This window comes from Dermochelys coriacea, chromosome 10 (genome assembly GCF_009764565.3).
Source record: "Dermochelys coriacea isolate rDerCor1 chromosome 10, rDerCor1.pri.v4, whole genome shotgun sequence".
Taxonomy (NCBI): domain Eukaryota; kingdom Metazoa; phylum Chordata; order Testudines; family Dermochelyidae; genus Dermochelys; species Dermochelys coriacea.
In genome coordinates this window covers 77,914,653-77,937,484 of record NC_050077.1, presented here as the reverse complement: position 1 = coordinate 77,937,484, position 22,832 = coordinate 77,914,653, and the positions used below count along the sequence as shown (strand labels likewise).

Below are 22,832 nucleotides of genomic sequence, written 5' to 3'. Positions count from 1 at the left end.
CTTGTGGCACCTTAGAGACTAACAAATTTATTAGAGCATAAGCTTTCGTGAGCTACAGCTCACTTCATCGGATGAGCTGTAGCTCACGAAAGCTTATGCTCTAATAAATTTGTTAGTCTCTAAGGTGCCACAAGTACTCCTTTTCTTTTTGCGAATACAGACTAACACGGCTGCTACTCTGAAACCAGTATAAAGATATACTCTGTCATCAATATATAGGGTGTATAAAACCCATGCTGCATCAGACCATGGGGGGAACTTTGCTCTCTTTCTACTGTTACAACAGACTGGTCTCTTTTTAGTGCGCATTGTAAACTGTTACAGCTTTTGACAGTTTGCAATTTAGTCTGCTTAAAAAAAAAAACAAACCCCAACATTCGGGAAAACGACTGTATAATGGAGTCTCTCATCATAGTCTTTAAGCCTCTACGTCTGAACTAAAATATCAGGTTTTAAACCTCTGCTTCATTATCATGGCGCCTGCTAGCTGTAGTTAAGAGCCTGTTAAGTCATATTATAAATCCCTACTTCTAGGAGTTTATAATTCAGCAATAAAAATTTGCTGTCGGCCAAAATTCAGCATACAAATTCTCTGCCCAGGAACAACAATGATTACCCCTCCCCTCCTTTAATTTTTACATACAAATATATACCAACACAATCCAGGCTGTAGATTTTTATAATCCCCTTTTGGTATTTAAAAATATTAAATGGGTAAGTTATTAATGTTTCAATACGGACTACTGTGTATGGTCAGTAACTTCATGAAAAGTATCTGGATTACCACAGCTCCATATGACACAGTCCTGTGACACACAAGTTGTTTCACAGGTCTGCTGGAAGGCTCTAGAACGGTGGTTCCCAAACTTTAACAACCTGTGAACCCCTTTCACTAAAATGTCAAGTCTTGCGAACCCCGTCCTAAAAATGAATATTTCCAGGGATTTTCTGAGTATAAATTGTAAAAGCAGTGATCTTGGAAATATAAAATTTGTTTTATGACATGCTTATTACACACTATTTATTATTAATTATTATTTATCATGACAGTATTTTTATTACATTATGAAAACAGTAACACTCTTCCAAGATCTCACTTTCATAGCTGGTATCACTATGAATAAGCCTGTTATACGACAAGGCTCCTATGTTTCATCAAGGAGTATCAGATGTGAAACAGCATGAAGGGATTTAAGAACCTAACTCGGAGTTCTTTCTACACAAGCATTCAGGTCTTGAGCAGTCCAGGCAAACAACACACATTACAACAAAGCTTAAACTTGTTCTTCATAATCATTTTAAAAACAATGCTAGCTGCCTATTTAATTTTAAAAAAGCAAAAAACATCCACCTCCCTTTCCATTTCTTACAAAGAGTCTGAAAGTTTAAATCTCCTCAGTGCGATAGAGAAGCTTGCTTTGATCTGCTTGGCTCTTGGAAGTCCAGGGGCTCCGGGCTGCTGGCCCCGTGCTGCCCGGGGTCCCTAGGGACAGCTCTGTCCAACCGTCAGGAATTTTTTCCTGAGAACCCCCTGTAACATTTCATGAACCCTAGTTTGGGAACCACTGCTCTAGAAGTGATCGCTCTCTTTTTTAAGAAAGCATCTAAAAATGGATGGACAATAAATTGACTTTTTGCAGTTGAGTAAAAATGCATCTCAGAAATGGACTCAGATCTGAATCTGGAAAGTTTGCGTGAATATGCTAGGCTGCGTGTCAAAGCCAGTGCAGGTAGAAGCTGCATATGAGTGCAAATTTAAGAACTAGGTGGTATCCTCTGCACTGAACCATCCTTTACTCACAGTTGTACAGAGTAAAAATGGGTTGGGTATGAAGGGAGAATGGGCATGTCTGAGGAGACATGAGCTCACATGCAATCTTCAGCATGCAAATAATGGCATAAACTCTTAGCATTCAATTCTGAAAAAAACCTGAAGACTGCAAACCATCCCAATGGGGAGGAAGTACCACACTTTAGAGTTGGTTGAAATTTTCCCAACAGAGCACTTTTCCATCTGAAAATGCTGATTCAATTAAATTAAATGGATACATTTGCTGCAGTGTCGATTCTGGTGAAATTTTGTGTAGAAACAATGCGTTTTGACCTTATTCAAACATTTTTGTTTTGACTTTTTTAGTTGAAAACAATTTTTTTATTTTTATTTTATGATATTATTCATAATATCAGGGAAAACACCCTATATTTTATCAAAACAAAATGTTTCAATTAACCCAAAACAAAATTTCACAAACTTTTAATTTAGTGGGAATTTCTGATGGGGTGGGGGGGTGCGGTCATTTCCTTCCCATTTGGAACTAAGGCAAATTACAACATTGCAGAATTTCCCACAAAACAAAATAGCCGGTTTCGGCACAGCTCTATTTTATGGGGCTGCTCTCTGAAAATATGGTGTTCGGCACTATGGACAGCTGTGTTTGCAGAATTAGGACCCAGGGGTCTTTTGCAATCGGCCTACTAAGCAGGAGTGACTTGACAACCAAATATTAGCATCCTCAGAATTGGGTTCCCTTCTGCTTTTTTATCTTTCACTTAATTTAGACAAACCGTATTCTACACAAGTGTTGTAGATATATAAATGTGGGTTCGGTAGATCTGATTGATTATTAATTAAGCTATTGTGAATTGAAATGAGCCAGCACAGAGAAAAAATTGCAGTCAGCAAGGTCTCTTCCCAAAGGGACAACACTTACTAATAATTCAAAATAAGATAACATAAGTGAAAAAGGAAACAGAAAATGCCCCAGCCTAAGGCATCATTCTAGTTCTGTAATCCTGAACATGGAGCCCAGCTTCCCCAAATGCTTTCTGCTATCTCTGTTTTCCAAACATCTGAGCATCTGTGCAGGAGGAGAGAGATGCTAGGCAGAAGTTAACCCCTTGCTTACCTTAAACAAGAAATTGTTCCTGCAGCTGTCTCATATAGACAACCAGTCAGATTCTCAGTTGGTATAAGTCAGTATAGAGCCATTGAAGTCATGGAGTGACACCAATTTACACCTTAATTTTCCATTTTCCATTATTTTTTATTAATCCTAACCACATACTCTGAACAATAATTCTCAATATATTATTTGCTATTGATATACATGTGGTTTCTCTTCAATGTCAGGATAAATTTGAAATTCTTCTTCTACCTGCTTAGCATGGCACATGTATTAAAGACACTCAACAGCTGGTTCTGGTGGGAGAACTTGTGGATACCTGCCAATTGCACATGGGCAGATCTTGAAGACCATGATGGCATTGTCTTTCCAAAGCCATATCAATTATATGCCACGATACCATACGCTTTTGTGATGCTGATGATCCGATTCTTGATAGAAAGGTAAGAAACTTTTATGTAATTTCACTTTGTTTCCTCCCCTCAGCTCCAAGCATATTAGCAAACTAAAATGTGTTTAGTTCTGTTTGTGAATCCTTTTAGAAAGAAGGATTTAGCCAATGGTGACACTAGAAAGGTATAATACAGGTAACATAGCAGGTGATAAATGTAGCAGAAGTTTATAGGAATTTTGCCATTATTAATGTCATGTAACACTCCACCACCTGCAATTTCACAGTTTGAATCCTGAAGCTCAGTTTACAAAAGTGGAAAGTGATTGCTCCTGAAGGTATATTTAGAGGCTGGAGTTTGAGAAGAGACCATAATTTCCTCCCCCCTAGATGAAACCAACCCATAAAATATTCGGTGCCCTTTACTTACCTCACACTGGTCCAATTCCTCCTTCCTCTCCCTGAGTCTTCAGATCAGGTTTGTAGGATTGAGATATCCCATGTGTGCAAAATGTAGCAAACCTACATGTTCTGGTGGGGTCGCAAAGTTCTGCGTGAGCATTTCATGCAGGTATAGCAAAGATGACTTTTTTTTTTACACTTTATTCTTTTTGTTTAAAAAAATGCTATCAGTATGGTTTTTATAACTATTTCAGGGTAGAATGGGGCTATTTGGAAAGTCGTAAATTGGACAAACTTAAGACAAAACCAGATAAAATCACTTGTGTTCAAGATCAAAAATTATTTGAATTCTATGTTTATAACCAATCAGAGTCTTTATTCTCCCAAGCAAATGCTTGCCCAATTGTGCCTTGCTTCATTGCCATTTTGAAACTGCTCATCTGCTCAATTAGCCATCCAGCTGGCCAGCAGTGTATCTGCTTTTGAACATGGAAGGCGCTGACCACTGTTCTGGTAATAAGAACTCACTTTAAGCAGGACACCAGCAGGGGTGAGAGGGCTTATTCCAAAGAGACATACCTAACTAGGTCAGCCATGCCCGCAGCACATTCTGCAGCTGTGGGAGGTGCAGCAGAAAACAGCTGCTTCTGCCCTCCTTTGCTGTGAGAGATGCTGTGCCATTTGTCTGTCAAACCAGACACCTCACAGAGAACGTCAGCTGGCTGATGGTGACCCTCCTAATAAGCAAGGTGCCTTATTGACTGGAAGGTGCTGAGACAGCCTTGGAAGGGATTAGCTCCCTGTCCTCCCGCTGACATGGGTAAGCAGCACTCCCCAACAGCTCGACCTCCTCCTCAGACTCATGTGAGGAGAGCTCCCCTTTCTATTTAGGCTGCCTTGCCTATTGCGTAACATCCCCCCTCTAGCAGCCCAGCCTGCCTCTGAAAAGTTTAGGGATGGAGGAGCAAAGAACTTTTCTTTGCAATGTACAGCATTTCAGGGCCATGTTTATTTAAAAACCATCCATCGAGCAGTTGTGCAAGCAGTAAGATGCCGTTTTCTGCTGAACCAGGCTTCTGCTGTATGGATACCATTGTTTTTTCTTAAGGCAGCTCTGCTGAAGATGCTCATGAATGTTCTACATCTTCTATGACAGATGAACCAGGTTTCAGATTTCATTCCTTAGCATCCTCGAGGGCAAGCTGAATGCCATTAACTATTGTGCATTTTGAGAGATCTTTCCTGTTGTCTTTTTCAGATATATTGCCATACCTCTAGCAAAAGCTTTAGGTATAAAGAATGTAACACGAGTGAAGCCGCAGCCAAATGCTATTTTAGAGAATTATTTCCGAAAATGCACAAAACATCCATCCCAAGTAAGGATTCTAATTCTTTTAAGGTGCTTTGGGGGATGGAAAATCCCAACTCTTAATGTTTCAATCAGCTATCCACAGTGACATCATGCATCCAAGGGATGGATTTCAGCTGATCGGCTCATGATGTAATTCACTTGGATTTGTTTTACTACCCTGCTGGCAAGGTATACAGCATCCAAAATATAAAATAAAATGTAATGGTGTAATTTCTTGGCATGTTGTTCTAGGTCAGATTGTTAATGTTACTTCTGGTGAAGATCAATAATCCATCTCCAACTCCAGTTGGAGAAAGCAGCAATGGACAGCTGTCTGTTAAAAACAATATTATGCTATACTTTAAAGGAATAAAATTGAAACAATAGGCTGGAAGCCGTCTGATTGACTCTTCTGTGTTTAGTCATAGGCTGCATGTGGGATAAAAATACCTCTGATAATGTGTGGTTGGTTTTGAAACCAAAACAAGAGCAATTAAAATAAGACTCCAGCATTTTGCAAACGCAGTCTGTTCGTGGGAGAGATGTACCGCAGCATGGACATTTGTCTGAAAACGCTCACCTTCTTAATATGGCCAGTGGATATATACTTGCCATACCTAAGAGAAAGGAGTAAGGGCTAGAACCACAAACTGAACTGGATCTTCAAGGTTCTGTTCCTGGCTCTACCTGCCTTACTTTCTCTTTAGCTACTACTCTGCCTTACTTTCTCTTTAGCCTGGTATGGCCAAAGAGGGGCATGCTAATGGCATCAGACCTAAATTGCACATGCAAACGCCTCTACCTTGGGCAAGTAGCTAGACTTCTCTTCTTCACTTCCCCATCCTTTACAACAAACGTGATAATTACCCATCTACCATAGGAATGTCATGAGGATTAATCTTTGAAGATAAGTGCCAAGTTTTAATTATTTTATCTCCGTGCAACAGATGAGGAAACTGAGGCAGAGAGAAAGTGTCATACAGCAACTTTTTGCAGCTGGGAATAGAATCCAGATCTCCTTTGATTCCCAGGCCTGTGACTAAACCACAAGACTGTCCTCCCTCACTTTACACAATATAATAACCAGTTGTAATTGGCTAAAGCCACTTTGTGGCTTCCAGAGTGTCAATGAGTAAGTTACATGGCATTGTACCAAATCCTCCCCACTCAAATCTCTCATTCATAGCAGTAAATGCTGCAGTGATGAAAAACAAATGTTAACTTCCTGAATCCTCTGAGGCGAACAGAAAGACAATTGTTCTACTTCTAGGCCTGTAAAACTCACATCTGCTTCATTTACATGCATGAGACCTAAGGAGCTTGCATCATAAAACTGCACAATATGTCCATGGCGAAGGGCGAATCAGTGTCCTTTTTACAGAGAATAGCTGACAGATAACATGTCAATGATGAATGTTCAGGAATTAGATCCAAAAGCTATCAGGCAAACTGTAAATAGATCACATTAATGGTTTGTATTTTAAAAAAATTGACTGACCTGCCTATTTCAGGACATTGTTCTTTAAAATACAAAGTCGGTGGAGCTGATACCTGATGTAGATGTTACTTTTTGCCACTGACACGCTTCTCTCCTTTTGCAGTCTGAGATGCAAGGCCTGGCCAAAAAGTGTAACTGGACAGTTCATTTGGTGGAAAAGTGGTTTAGGAGACGGCGAAATCTTGAGCTCCCAACGATGCTTCGGAAATTCCAGGAAGCTTGGTAGGAAGAGAAAACTACCTGTTTTGATTATTGTGGGCCTGCATATTTCAAAAGTGGCTACTAATTTTGGGTGCCCAACTTGAGTTCCCCTTAAGTGGGCTCATTTACTGTAGGTGTGTAGAGCTTTTTGGCCTCAAAGGTATGACAAGCAGAGCTCCTCTAATCACGAGTCACTTTTGACAATGTAGCTTTTGGGATCCCTTTAACATTCCCATTTTACAGATGGGGACACTGAGGCATAGGAAAGTGAAGGACTTAGCCAAGGCCCTACTGCAGGAAATTGGTAGAGCAGATAAAATCACCATGGTCCTTTTCATTTGCCTGGTGCCAGGGATTCCCTAGCCCATATTGTTTGGAATAGCCCAATTATTTTTGTTGTCATGGCAGTTAATGAAAGAACCATCATAAGGATTAACATTATAATGAGTGCTATGTAAAGTCCAAATCCTGCCTCTCATGTTCCACTAAATGGAATGGGTTTCCAGGCAGGATTTAGGGAGACGTTTGAATCTTAAAAATAATATGGTAGAATATTGCATCTTAGTTACATTTCAGTAGTGATTTATTTTTGTAAAAAAAAAAATTCCCAATTCTGTAGGTCCTATGTTTCACAGTGGATGGGATGAAAACTTTTATGGTTGTGACAACACTAAATTCTGGACTCCTCTCACTTGGATAAATCTTACCGATGTGCTATTTAATATGTATGTGCATACGTTTTCATATGCATTCAGTGCCATTTAATATCAGTTCACTTAATAGATAATATTTTTATTATTGAATCTTTACTGAAATGCTTAGCAAATAGTATGTACCAGAACTCGAAAAAATAATAATTAAAAAAAAAGTTCTTTTTCTTTCTTATCAGGTGTTTTTTTAGGTTTGCAAGCAAATGGGTGTCTTCTGTTCATCTGTCTCCAGTTTGATGGGCTGATATTTTACTTCAGCAGTTACTCTTCTTTCTTGAAGCAGCTTAGAATTTGTCCTGGCATCTCACTGAAGTCTTCTCTTTTATTCTTCATTGTGCTTGATATTTGTTCATAAGATGCAGCTACAGCACTTGCTGTCAATGGAATCTTGCAGAGAATAGGAACAAACTTTTGTTTACAAAAAGTGTGGGCTGAAAGAGAAAGTCTTGTTAGTCCTTATTCAAATGTATATTTATGCTGCTATCTTGAAAGCCATTTTTGGGTTTAGGGGTCCTATCGGAGCAGAAACAGCAGCATGTGAATTAAGTGACCAGTGACACAGCATGAATACTGGTTACTCATGGAGAACAGCTTGTGAACATAAACTGAAATATGTTCACATAAATCAGACATTAATAAATCATTTTGAATAACAAAAATGTTCATCAACAACAAAACCTGTGTGCACATAATGCCAAGACAAACAAAGTATTTAAAATAGATTTTTCAAAAGCAGCTAAGGTCTTGTCTACACTTTTACTGTCTTAACTACACTAGCATAATTTAAAGTGACCAAAACTCCTTGGGTGGATGCACATATACTAGTGTAAAGTGCTCATAGCAGTATAGTTTCTACTGCTTTGGGGGAACTGAAATAATCTGTGCCTTTATTGGGCACCTTTATGTCTATATAACTGCATCCATATCAGGGCTTTTACTGAAATAACAATTTTGGCAAAATGAATAATTATGCTGGCAAAACTTTACTAGTATAGATAAGTCTAGTAATATAGGAGTGTAAATTCCATTGTCTTTCATTAGAACCTGTGAGTGAGTTTTGCTCTGGGTTCTGGGATATGTTCAAATTACAAATTCACAGCGAAACACAGTTGAGTGTAAACTGCGGTCCCAGTCCTGCAAAGACTTGCACATGGGCTTTCCCACGGAAGTCCATGGGATTCTCGCATGCATAAATCTTTGCAGGGTTAGAGTCTAAGAACTCAATCCCACAAGACGCTGAACACTCTGGCTCTGATCCAGGAAAGCATTTAAACACATGCTTAACTTTAAGCACAGGAATAGGCCTGTTGAATTCAACAAGACTATTCACATACTTAAAGTTAAGCATTTACTTCACAGGATTTGGTATCAGCACTTTACATAATCAGGCCTGCAATGGGCTGAAAACTGGGGTGGGGGGGAGGGAGGGAGGGGACGGAACTGCACAAACCCCTGCAAACTGCATATGCTGGCTAAGACGTTGATCCATTCATTGGCTCCACCTGTGTCACTGGCTTTGAGCCAGGGCAGTGCAAGACAAAGTGTGGCTGCCTTTGTTCATACATGCTCTCCTAGGTTACAGATCTCTCATCTTGTCTCAGATGCTAATTTACATGAGTATAGTCCTCTTCTCTGTATCAGTCTATGGATTAGTTCTAGTGTAGGCAGCTTCCTTATCAGGGTTCTATCTTGTCTCATCTTCTGCAGCATGTCAAATCTGCTTGGTTTGCCTGGTTTGGATAAAAGCTGTTTAACAAACACCAAGTGCCACATGGCTGCCACCCAAACCCAAAAATTGGGCTCAGCAAAATGCTAGCTACCCTGGCCCAAGGGTCAACCAAGATCAGGCAATGAGACATCAACTTGCTCAGTCTGCAACAGCTCTGCTGTTTTCTACCTTTTCTGTTACAAGACCAATAGAAGTTTGATTCCGAACTAAAACAAGTTGGTAAGTGGTGCCCTCAGTGCCTCATAGATTTTTAGTAGTAGTTAATGGTGCTCACCACCTTGCAAAAGGTGGTTCTTAGGCCCTTTAGGAGAAATAGGATTGTGAAGGTGTTCTAGTGCAGGCCATCCCAGAAATGGTGCCATGGCTGACCTCTACCTTGATTTCCCCTCACCTGGGGTATAAAAGAAGTCTAGTCAGACCTTCAGGTACTAAAGACTGCCCCCTTTGGAGGGTCTCATTTATTAACAGAAAAGGCCAGCACAAGGTGTAAGTAAAATCTTTATCCCCAGTGTTTTAGCTGGGAGACAGAGTCAGTCTTACTTTTTGTCCCACCCGAGTGCATTGCTTGCCTCTGTCCAGGTCCTTTACCAGCAGGGTTCTCTTGACTTGGGTTCCTTTCCTGGAGTTTGGTCTCTTGCCACTACTTGAGAAGAATCTTTCCCCAGAGCCAGAGGTCTATGGAGACCTGCCAACCATTGCTTTTCTCAGGGACAGCCTGTGGTTCCTGACAGGTTGGCCTTCCTGCCACTATTTGGAGGTCCCTTTACTGGGACCAGGCCTTCCTGGTGGCCTGCTAATTGTAGCTCTCCCTTAACAATCTCCTCTCTCTAGGAGCATACCTTGTAGATCCTTTCCCCAGTGAGCCCCCCTGACTGGCTTCCTGTCCCCGGGAACAAACATTTCCTCTATGGGAGACTTCTCTCTAGGAGCACCTTCTCCATGAGAGTACCATCACTAACCCGAAATAACCTTTATACTAGGTCCAGATGTTTGCTTACTAAATAACCTTTAAGTAGCTACCCGGGGCAGTCAGTTACCCCTTAGTTAGGTCTTCAGAAGGCAGCTCCAGGAAGATTGGGCCTGATTCTCCTTAAAGGGGTCAGTCGCCCCATGACAGGAAAAAGTTCTTATTCAAATGCGACTATCTGACAGTAATAGCGAGAGACTATGCAATGGGAAGTGTTGGGCAAACTTAACATAAGATGGTGCTACTAGCCTCGCCTATAACATACATACATATATGTCACTTGAAATCGAATTGCCATTTGCTATGGATGTTCATTGTATCAATATTTTTCCAGTGTGAAAGACATTCTATAAAGGCCATCAGAAGAGAGGGGTTACTTTAGACAATCGTAACAGAGAAATGTGCACATTCCTTAGCCATATTGTGGTTATGTAAATTCCTACACCTGGTTAATAATAACTATTAGCCAATCCAAAAGAGAAATAATTGCATAATGGCAATTGAGAGATAATCATATGGTGATTGGTGGCCACAGCCAGGGAGAGTGCAGGGAGAGGATAAAGCTGTACATTTTATGTCTCAGTAATTGTGCAATCTCCTGCCACACTGATTGGCTGCCACAATTCCGTTTCTGCATAATGTCAATGAAGGGGCAATAACGGTTCTGATTTTCCTTTTTTTGTTTTTGTTTTGCAGCTGGCGATTTTCATTTTATCTTACATCATCCATTGCTGGATTTATATTTCTATATGATGTAAGTTAATTTAATTTGGGAGAGATTTTCAATTTTTATCACACTTTTAACAAAATAAGGACATATTCCCAAGACCTTTGCAGTCAGTGGAAGATTTCCAATTGACTTCAATGGGCTTTGGAGTCAGACCATAATGCTGTTTTATAAAGTATTATAATCTAAATTACAGCGTACTCTTTTCACCCAGATTTTATTTAATTTAAACTTACTATTATTCTTTCTCAATAAAATGTAATTTTACATCTAACCAGCGTTTTAAGGAAGAATTGCATTAATTATTATTGTCAGGCAGTGTTGTGTTATTTAATAGATGGGTGGGTGATGGTTTTACAATGTACCTCACGGATTTCATGTAACGTGGCCATATTTTCAAAATCAAATACCAGGAGACTTTTGTTGTAACATTTTTTTAGAGTCACATTCAGACGACAAACAAAAGGACACTTTTTTTTTTTTAAATGTTCATTGAGGTTGCTGTTGTCAATACTCAACATCAATATGTGTGTTCTTGTTGGAGTAGAGGATTTTTCCCTGTAAGCTAATGTTCTGAATGAGTTTATTATAAAACATTGAACAGATGTAATTAACATTCATTTTGAGCAAAAGAACAGCTTTGATGGTTTAAGTGCTCATTTGGCATTTTTCTTCACTCCAAGCACTGTTCATCTTGCTAAGTGCTTGTTCTGCTGGAAAGTTTGTGCCTGATAAAGACCATACAAATTCTAATAGCTTTAGCAATGCTGTTGAACAAACTGTACTTATCATTGAAAACATTGGATTTCTTTTATAAAATGGAAAAGTGAAACATTTCAGGTGCCCCCAAAATCTCCCAAGACATTTGGGACATCATATGAAGAATGGGGACTGGCTTATTAAAACTAGGACACGTGATTGCTTTAGGGTACAGTTGATAGAGAAAATGTAGTATGAGAATATAATTGATAATCCTGCTTCATCCTAGAGTCACTTTGTAAATGCTTCTGAGCTAAGATTGATTAACTGCTCATTCTTTGCATGGTTCTGTCTTCCCCAGAAACCTTGGTTTTATGATATATGGCAAGTGTGGGTTGGCTATCCATTTCAGGTGAGCTCTTCAGAATTGTTGCATTGATCAACATGATATTTTTGTGGTTTTCCCCAGTGGAGGAAATAGCCCTTTCACAGTTTAGATAGATGCATAGGCTTTTAATATCAATAAACAACTTTCAGTTTCAGTTATCAGATATGTGAATATGTTAAAATTTTACTTTGTAAATAATAATGATGGACTTGATTTATTTTCACTGGTTTGCAAATAAATGCAGATGCACTCTGCATATAAAGCAGGTCGCTGACCGAGAAGGCATACTAGATTCTGGAGGCGGAGCAGCTGAAGGAACTGGGAGTTTTGCCTGAATAAAGCCTGAAAGATTTGGCTCTCAGAATGTTTTGCTCCTTAATAAACCTCAGAACATTATTTCAGTTTTCAAACTCAGATTAAATAGAAGAGCAAAAGCAGGGTAAATAAGTCCATGGTATTTTGTACTCATCTGTTGCAATGCATTGAAATGACTAGTGAAAAAATGAATATTTTCTTCCTTACAGTCCTTGCTATCATCCCAATATTGGTACTACATGGCCGAGATTAGTTTCTATTGGTCTCTGTTGTTTACCCTTGGTACTGACATCAAAAGGAAGGCAAGTATTTACAATTATTTGCAAGCAAAGTCTTTGATTCTCCTATGAGTGATACGCATCTGTTAAGAAAACACTGTGGCAGGTTCTGAAATAATCAGTGCTTGAACCTTCAAGTCAGTAGCTATTTGATGAATATGATATGGCCAGCATGATCCCAGCCATCCCTTGCCCCCTCAACAACAAGTGGTAGGGGAAGGGGTGAGTGATATCTTATCCCAAAGTAGTAAGTCTTTGTAGCCAGGAGTAAACCTCACCTCTGTAATATTTTCTATGTGTGGGTAGGGGACAGGGAGAAGAGCCAGGAGTATCTGACCCCTGTAATAATTGTGTGTGTACAATAAACCAACATCACAGTTCTATCAAATCCAACAAATGGGGAGGTTAGGACTAAAAGCTTGGTCCTTCCACTCCCAAACCACAGGCTTTTATCACCTGAGCTGAAGGAGAATTCCCATATCTGGTAACAGTAGCAGGTCATATAGCCTCTCCATGGGGTCAGCCACTAGAGCAGGGTTTCTCAACCCATGGGTCGGGACCCAAAATTGGGTTGCCAGAAAGTTTCAAAGAGTCACACAGCAGCTCCTGTCCCACAGGGAGGCGAGCCCAGCCAGCTCCGCTCCAGACACTGCAGCCTCTGGGGTCCCAACACCAGTCAGGTTTAGCCCAGCCATCATGACAACGGGAGTCCAGGTAGACCAAATCTGAGTGAGTGGCACTGTAACCCCATGAGCCAGGTCATAACTCCACTCACACAAATTTGGTCCAGTCAGGACAGCAGGGCCAAACCTGAGTGATGCTGCAACTCCAGGGGTTGCAATGCCCAGATTGGAGAACTAAGCCCAGCCAGCCCCACAGCACAGGAGCTGCTGGAGATGCCACTGTGAGGTGACTGTGAGGCAGGACCTAACCCCTCCAGTGGGCAGGATCTGACTCAAACCACTGGGCCTCCACCCCAGGCTATAAACATTTACAAACGGGTTCTGAGCCCAAAAAGGTTGAGAACCACTGATGAGAGGACAGCATTGCACTAGAACTTGTACATACAAAGCCAGTACATTGCACACCCTCTCTGCTTCCGTTGCAACCTATAGTTTGATATCCCACTAGTGCCTGCTGTGTCACTACATTTGTTAAACGTCTGTTTTAGAAAGTAATATTGTTTTCTTTAAATTTTGTTTTTTATTTTATTTGTAGGACTTTATGGCCCATGTCGTTCACCATTTGGCAGCCATTGTTTTGATGGCCTGTTCTTGGTGCGGCAATTACGTTCGTATTGGGACCTTAGTGATGATTGTACATGATGCTGCAGACTTCTGGCTTGAGGTAAACCTCACATTCAATTTTTATCGCTCAGGTTTTGTTCAGTGGCAAATTTTTCCCCCTTTCCCCCTTCCGTCCCCATTAAGAACTGTTTTTATAGATTTGTAAGGCCAAGGGGACCATTAGATCACCAAGTCTGACCTCTTGTCATTGAATAACTTTGGGCAGTTGAAAACAGACAGGAAGAGAAGTCCTGCAGTGTGAAATTAGGGCTAGAATTTCAGCTGTGCACCTTGATTGTTCTTCTTTTGCAGTTAAAATTAGACAAAATCAGCCAACTTATGGGCAGTTTGTAGCGATGGGCAAATCTTAAGAGGTTTGGTCTGGATTAGCATCTGAAACGTTATCCAGACTCGCTTAACTTAACGGTCTCTGAGTGTGACATTCCTGTTGAGTTCCACAAGATGAAACTTGCCCCTCTGCAGCAGGGCCAGCACAAAGTGGTGCTTACGTCAGTGGAGTTATTCTAGATTTACACCAAAAAGAAAAGGAGTACTTGTGGCACCTTAGAGACTAACAAATTTATTTGAGCATAAGCTTTCGTGAGCTACAGCTCACTTCATCGGAAGCATCAAATAAATTTGTTGGTCTCTAAGGTGCCACAAGTAATCCTTTTCTTTTTGCGAATACAAACTAACACAGCTGCTACTCTGAAACCTAGATTTACACCAGTGTTACTGAGAGCAGAGAATGGCCCATGAACCTTTGTCCACACTTGGAAACAGCCCAGATTCGGTCAGTTGGGTCCAGTAATTGGGGTAGCTGCACTGATAATGACCCTCTAAGTGTAGACAAGGGTGTGCTGCAGCTTTAGGAATGAGATAATTCTCAGTTAACTCAATCAGTAAAAACCTCCATTGTGACAACACAGGCTTGGCCAATACACTGGGGACTGAACCAGGGACTTCCAGAGCTAAAAGCATGAGCCTCTAGGATTTGAATTAAAGAGCCAAGCTGGAACAGACTCGTATCCTCTGTGGATCAGGCACTGAGGGAGACACACCAACATGCCCTTATCTACATTTAAGGGATCAGCTCTGGTGCAGCTATGCTGATTGCTAGCCACTGATGGCTGAATCAGGGCTATTCCTGAGTATGTAGCAGGGCCTAAGTCTCCCCTCTCCTCTCTGACTTCAGCCCCTTTAAATCTGTTGCAAACCTGGGGAATGGAAGGTCTTACAACTAACTTAATGTTCTAATCAGAGAGTTGTTGTAAGGCCTTTCACATAGAGTCCTTTCCTTTTGAGATGAAAGGAACAATATCAGCATGGAATATGTTTTGTTGTTATTTTATCAAGTAACATTAAAATGGTTGCTATTTTTGCCAAAGTGGATGGGAATTCTCTTTAATCTAAATCCTTAATTGTAGGAACTTAAATAGGAGCTATTTCTGAGGCTAATGAATGTCTCTGAATATGTTTGGTTGGTTTTTATTCAATTTCAGTCAGCCAAAATGTTTAATTACGCTCATTGGGAAAAAACCTGCAATGCTCTCTTCGTCATCTTCTCTGTCGTGTTCTTCATCACACGGATTATCCTTTTCCCTTTTTGGTAAGTAATATTTCGTTCTCCTGAAGCCACAACACAGCCAGTTCCTTTTCCTTTTCATCCAAACCTTAACCAACCTCCTTCTGAAAAGAAAATGAAACAGAAGTTTCAGAAGTTTCATTTTCTTTTCAGAAGGAGGTTGGTTAAGGTTTGGATGAAAAGGAAAAGGAACTGGCTGTGTTATGGCTTCAGGAGAAGATCGGTTATAATTATTTTTCAGAGGTCAGATTAGCAACCATTACATGATAAATACAATGGGGATAGTACCTAATCTTGGCTTATTAAAATTCTTAAAATGTGCAATGTAGCTTGAGGTTACTACAATGGATTTTATGTAGCATTTTTCAGGGATACCAGCCGGGTTATATTAATAATATGCCTGCATGTTGATTGCCCAACCCTTTCTTAATTCTCTGTCACTTTCTGTATTTCCAAAGTGCCCCTATCTTTTGTTTTCCTGGTTTTTATTGGTGTGGTTTTTTGGGGTTGGTTTGTTTGTTTGTTAAATTAACTGCACAAGTGATCTCCAGTCATTTTGCTTTATGGAGTCTTATGTCATCATTCTTGAGTTTGGAAACAGTAAATGAAGCAACCGAAGAGTATAAAACAAAAAGAAAGAACCTAGCTTTGAAATTGAAGATGAGGCTCAAGAAAAAATAAACATGTGAATTAATTAAGAGAGTCAAATCCTAAATTCCTCCAGCATTTCACTGGAATAAGGATTTCAGGATTGGGCCTAGAGACTAGGGGGAATTAGCATTGAAAATGATGAAGAAAATCTTTTGAGTGGCAATGTACGTATCCTACATACACTTTCCTGTTTGGAGATGATGGAATTTTTAAACCATATTTAAACCATTTATGTGCAACTCTCAAAATGCTTGGCTTCAGAAAGCTATTTTAATAGCATACTGCACATTTCAGTAGAGCCAAGATTTATTATTGAATGTTTAGTCTTTGCAGTTTTAAATATTTTGAGTATATAGCAAGGTGATGAAGATAATCAATTTAAAAAAATCTAAATATCTCAGGCATGCACGATATGTTCCTTGTTTTGTAACAATTGCCTTTACTTTTCAGGATTTTACGTGGCACATTATATCTGCCTTGCTATTACTCCTCAACGATCGTCATAGCGTATTTCATCTTCAATGGGCAGCTTCTAATTCTGCAAGGGCTCCATCTATACTGGGGCTACTATGTTCTCAAGATTTTGAATAAATTCCTGTTCCTAAAGGTAAGTAACTCAGGCTTCTGCCGAAAGATGTGGGAATGCTCTGAGCCCTTTTGGAAATCTGGCCCCTTATTTGATGCTTACATCGGAGCTGAGCCTTCTTGAAAATCTGGCCTCAAAGCAGAGCTTTTTTGAAAATGTGGAACCTGGTGTAAGAAATAATTACTTGTCTTATGAAAATGAGTAGGTCTAAAGAATTTCTAAAGAATGAGAGGAAAGAGGAATCAAAACTTTCAATGCCATATAAAGATAAATAAGACAACTTGCAACCAAAGTTCTACATGAGTATCTAACTCTGAGCTCCAGTCCCTGCATCTGCTATCCTTACCCATTATAATCTAGGATATTAGGAAAAAAAAACAGATACTGCCTTATATCATGAGACAGTAAAACTTGTCTTTACAACACCCAAGAGACCAACAAGACTAATTTGCCTAGTGGAAGTATGCTTGACCAAAAGTTGAACAAATGTCTACTGGAAACTGAATGGCTAAACTGGTTGATTTAAGACACAATATGACTTACTAGAGACCATCCTTAGTAAAGGCTGCCCTCTATATCCAGATCACTATTAACTGCCAGACCTTAAACTGGTGTAAATTGGTATAGCTCCATTGAAGCCCATAATGCTACACCAATTTACACCAGTCAAAGCCCTTAGAGTGTAATTGCTTATGAAGATAAAAAAGTTTTCCATTTCCTAAGTTATTTTCCCCTGGCTCTGTTCATTTGCAGTTTTAAATATTGTTCCATGAGATGTAGACGTATATATGGATAAAGTATATTTTGCTGGTAATGCACTTCAGCCTAGAGCCATAGAATGAGTGTCAAGATAAGGATTGACTGCCGTGGTGCAGTTGGTTGCATTGCACATTTCTAAAATGAAATACAGTGGACTCTCTTGTAGCAATGTCATTCTCTTCTTTCCCCGCTCCCCCCGAGACATTTTATTCTAAACTGAGGCTTGCTTTAACGAGAATTGTGTAGTGCATTGACGCTCTTGGGAAGTTTCCTTCTACTTGGAGTTTCATTAGAGTTCACTATAAGTGAAATCCCGTCGGCAGCACACCAACAGAAGACTAGTGCACCATTTAAGGCTATAAACTAGTTCCACTGTGACTGGAGGGTTCCTGTGTGAAACTGAGAGCAGAGACTATTTTGCAAGGAGCCATATTCCATTTGAATGCCTAATGGTGTAGCTGTTGTAGTGAACTGTGCAATCTTTTCACTGTAGCCTAGGTAGGGACAAAATCAGCATTTAAAAAAAGGATCTCAGAAGAAATGTTTAACATTCTGCTAATTAAGCCTGTGCCACTTTATTGAAACTAGTGAGTTTTTCTGAGGCTCCAAATTATGCAACTTAAAAAGGGCCAACAAGCTCAGTTATCTCAAACAGTTAACGCTGTGGAACATCTTAGGAGAATAGAAATATTCCATTCTATTTTTTTTTATTATTTTACTTAGAATAGAAATGTGTAAATATGCCACAAATTACACCCTGGAAAGAACTAGTCAAGAACTTTGCGCAGGCACAGATGTTAATTAACAAAGATGCAGAAAACAAATTCCTTGTAAATCAGGAAAATGCCGGTGCCCGGAATGGAATACTGAGTGCAAATGAAAAGTCAGAGCTGGTTTATAGAATACGAGAGGCCATGGCGCAGGAAGTGAGTCTCCCACAGTACGGCACTGAATGTTGTATGTTCCTTCGACAGGGGAGTTGAAGTAAAGGGGGAAGAGAGTGCAAAGCGCAGCTTTCAATTTGCTATTAAAATCTGCTCTCCCTGTGTTGGGTAGCTTTTTGGCACAGCTCCTGCTTCCCTGTTGGCCGGTGCCATGGCAGGGCACTGCTGGAATGTGCTCATGGACTACAGCGATGAGGGTGGTGCAAAACTCTTTACAGAATAGAAGAGCTCCCCATTTATTTAACTTCTTATGTCTCTGTGAGGGACCGAAGTGGTTTATTGTGAGTAACCACTGCCCAGGATTAGCCATCTTAAGTGATAGAAAGGTGTCAAGCTGGCAGCCCCGCTGTGGATTTTTTGTTCTTTACACAGCCCTGTGAAAAGTCTGTGTCCAACAGCACTTTTACAGTGGCAGCAGCCACAGCGCTAGTCCTCTCCAGCCCAGATGACTTCAGCTGGCTTGCATGTGGAGCCTGTTTTCCACAGCAGTGGCAAACTTGGCTGTGAAATCAGCTTGGGCCTCCAAAGATGCAAAGCCAACTTTTAAAAGAATGGTTTCAGAGTAGCAGCCGTGTTAGTCTGTATTCGCAAAAAGAAAAGGAGTACTTGTGGCACCTTAGAGACTAACAAATTTATTAGAGCATAAGCTTTCGTGAGCTACAGCTCACTTCATCGGATGCATTTGGTGGAAAAAACAGAGGAGAGATTTATATACACACACACAGAGAACATGAAACAATGGGTTTATCATACACACTGTAAGGAGAGTGATCACTTAAGATAAGCCATCACCAACAGCAGGGGGGGGAAGGAGGAAAACCTTTCATGGTGACAAGCAGGTAGGCTAATTCCAGCAGTTAACAAGAATATCAGAGGAACAGTGGGGGGTGGGGTGGGAGGGAGAAATACCATGGGGAAATAGTTTTACTTTGTGTAATGACTCATCCATTCCCAGTCTCTATTCAAGCCTAAGTTAATTGTATCCAGTTTGCAAATTAATTCCAATTCAGCAGTCTCTCGTTGGAGTCTGTTTTTGAAGCTTTTTTGTTGAAGTATAGCCACTCTTAGGTCTGTGATCGAGTGACTAGAGAGATTGAAGTGTTCTCCAACTGGTTTTTGAATGTTATAATTCTTGACGTCTGATTTGTGTCCATTCATTCTTTTACGTAGAGACTGTCCAGTTTGGCCAATGTACATGGCAGAGGGGCATTGCTGGCACATGATGGCATATATCACATTGGTAGATGCGCAGGTGAACGAGCCTCTGATAATGTGGCTGATGTGATTAGGCCCTATGATGGTATCCCCTGAATAGATATGTGGACAGAGTTGGCAACGGGCTTTCTTGCAAGGATAGGTTCCTGGGTTAGTGGTTCTGTTGTGTGGTGTGTGGTTGCTGACCCATAACTATTTCACATTTGGTGACAATGTATACCTTCAAATCAGCGGCACTGCGATGGGTACCCGCATGGCCCCACAGTATGCCAACATTTTTATGGCTGACTTAGAACAACGCTTCCTCAGCTCTCGTCCCCTAATGCCCCTACTCTACTTGCGCTACATTGATGACATCTTCATCATCTGGACCCATGGAAAAGAAGCTCTTGAGGAATTCCACCATGATTTCAACAATTTCCATCCCATCATCAACCTCAGCCTGGACCAGTCCACACAAGAGATCCACTTCCTGGACACTACGGTGCTAATAAGCGATGGTCACATAAACACCACCCTATATCGGAAACCTACTGACCGCTATTCCTACCTACATGCCTCTAGCTTTCATCCAGATCATACCACTCGATCCATTGTCTACAGCCAAGCGCTACGATATAACCGCATTTGCTCCAACCCCTCAGACAGAGACAAACACCTACAAGATCTCTATCATGCATTCCTACAACTACAATACCCACCTGCTGAAGTGAAGAAACAGATTGACAGAGCCAGAAGAGTCCCCAGAAGTCACCTACTACAGGACAGGCCCAACAAAGAAAACAACAGAACGCCACTAGCCATCACCTTCAGCCCCCAACTAAAACCTCTCCAACGCATCATCAAGGATCTACAACCTATCCTGAAGGACGAGCCATCGCTCTCTCAGATCTTGGGAGACAGACCAGTCCTTGCTTACAGACAGCCCCCCAATCTGAAGCAAATACTCACCAGCAACCACACACCACACAACAGAACCACTAACCCAGGAACCTATCCTTGCAACAAAGCCCGTTGCCAACTCTGTCCACATATCTATTCAGGGGATACCATCATAGGGCCTAATCACATCAGCCACACTATCAGAGGCTCGTTCACCTGCTCATCTACCAATGTGATATATGCCATCATGTGCCAGCAATGCCCCTCTGCCATGTACATTGGCCAAACTGGACAGTCTCTACGTAAAAGAATGAATGGACACAAATCAGACGTCAAGAATTATAACATTCAAAAACCAGTTGGAGAACACTTCAATCTCTCTAGTCACTCGATCACAGACCTAAGAGTGGCTATACTTCAACAAAAAAGCTTCAAAAACAGACTCCAACGAGAGATTGCTGAATTGGAATTAATTTGCAAACTGGATACAATTAACTTAGGCTTGAATAGAGACTGGGAATGGATGAGTCATTACACAAAGTAAAACTATTTCCCCATGGTATTTCTCCCTCCCACCCCACCCCCCACTGTTCCTCTGATATTCTTGTTAACTGCTGGAATTAGCCTACCTGCTTGTCACCATGAAAGGTTTTCCTTCTTCCCCCCCCTGCTGTTGGTGATGGCTTATCTTAAGTGATCACTCTCCTTACAGTGTGTATGATAAACCCATTGTTTCATGTTCTCTGTGTGTGTGTATATAAATCTCTCCTCTGTTTTTTCCACCAAATGCATCCGATGAAGTGAGCTGTAGGTCACGAAAGCTTATGCTCTAATAAATTTGTTAGTCTCTAAGGTGCCACAAGTACTCCTTTTCTTTTTAAAAGAATGCTGTTTGCAAGGCAGCATCGTGAAGGATATAGAAGGGGCTAATACTTTTTTTTAATAATACATTTATTATTCACATACGCTATGCCAATAGCTGTTGTTATTTTAGTGGAGTACCAGTAAACCGTCGCCCTTGCGTTAGCAAAGGTTTTAGTTTCTCTACCCAAAATGAAGGGAATTAATTCAGAAAACAGGCCATTTTTGATATTGTTTTAAAGCAAAAGCAATCTGCTTAGAATGGGAAAACTAGGTCACTTTTGAACTGGGAAGAAGCTGTTGAAGATGATCAGCTGCATAAGGCCAGAGCCTCTGGTGGGGGCTCAGCATACCTGAAGCACAAAATGTTTCTAAATCACCTTTACATCCCCTGTGACCTGACTAGTTCTGTGTGGGCTGGATCCCCAGGGAAAATTATAGCCGCTCCACTGTCAACCGCTCCAAGGCTCTGTTCCAGGAGCTAGGAATCTACCTACCTTTATTAGGTCCTTATGACCCCCATTACCAGAGTATCTGAGCCACTTCATGATCTTTAATGGAGTTATCCTCACAACACCACTCTGAGCTAGGGACGTGCTATTATCCTAACTTTGCAGATGGCAAACTAAGGGACAGAGCGGCTAAGCGACTTGCCCAAGGTCACACAGGAAGTCTGTGGCAGAGCAGGGAACTGAAACCAGGTCTCCTGAGTCCCAGGTTAGCCTCCTAACTGCTGAAAAAAACCTTCCTTTGGGTTGGAATGGTAAAGGAGACCCTGTTCCTACTCCTTTTTCCCCGACCATAACCTCTGTGCTGGTAGCCAAGTGAATAGTGTAGGGAACCACTGCACCACCTAAGGAACCTCGGGTAGGGAGAATCCTCTGATGGCTGGTGTGTTGAGCTACTTTGCCCTGGTCAGATCAAAGAGAGAATCTGGTGCATACATAATCTCTCTATATCCATATGGGCAAGAACTTAAAGGAACAGAACAATTGCATTTCTCAGGCAAACTTTATGAAAACTTTTGTGAAACACAAAAATATTTCAGAGTATCATAGAAGATTAGGGTTGGAAGGGACTGCAGAGGTCATCTAGTTCAACCCCCTGTTCAAAGCAGGACCAACCCCAACTAAATAATCCCGGCCAGGGCTTTGTCAAGCCGGGCCTTAGAAACCTCTAAGGATGGAGATTCCATCTCTTCCCTAGGAATCTCATTCACCACCCTCCTAATGAAATAGTTTTTCCTAATATCCAACCTAAACCTCCCCCACTGCAACTTGAGACCATTACTCCTTGTTCTGTCATCTGCCACCACTGAGAACAGCCAAGCTCCATCCTCTTTGGAACCTCCCTTCAGGTAGTTGAAGGCTGCTATCAAATCCCTCCTCACTCTTCTCTTCTGCAGACTAAATAAGCCCAGTTCCCTCAGCCTCTCCTCATAAGTCATGTGCCCCAACCCCCTAATAATTTTCGTTGCCCTCTGCTGGACTCTCTCTCATTTGTC

At 40.9% G+C, this 22,832-nt stretch overlaps 1 protein-coding gene across 1 annotated transcript in view; it reads left to right on the top strand.

Moving 5' to 3' along the window:
• CERS3 (ceramide synthase 3) overlaps window positions 1–22,832 on the top strand; it is a 72,775-nt gene that overhangs the window by 28,370 nt on the left and 21,573 nt on the right. Inside the window, exons 4-12 of the mRNA XM_043494601.1 lie at window positions 3,131–3,346; window positions 4,955–5,072; window positions 6,649–6,767; window positions 10,849–10,906; window positions 11,940–11,990; window positions 12,491–12,583; window positions 13,778–13,906; window positions 15,348–15,454; window positions 16,532–16,688. Coding sequence (XP_043350536.1) covers window positions 3,165–3,346; window positions 4,955–5,072; window positions 6,649–6,767; window positions 10,849–10,906; window positions 11,940–11,990; window positions 12,491–12,583; window positions 13,778–13,906; window positions 15,348–15,454; window positions 16,532–16,688 — 1,014 coding nt within the window. The 5' untranslated portion in view covers window positions 3,131–3,164. The remainder of the gene's footprint in view (window positions 1–3,130; window positions 3,347–4,954; window positions 5,073–6,648; window positions 6,768–10,848; window positions 10,907–11,939; window positions 11,991–12,490; window positions 12,584–13,777; window positions 13,907–15,347; window positions 15,455–16,531; window positions 16,689–22,832) is intronic.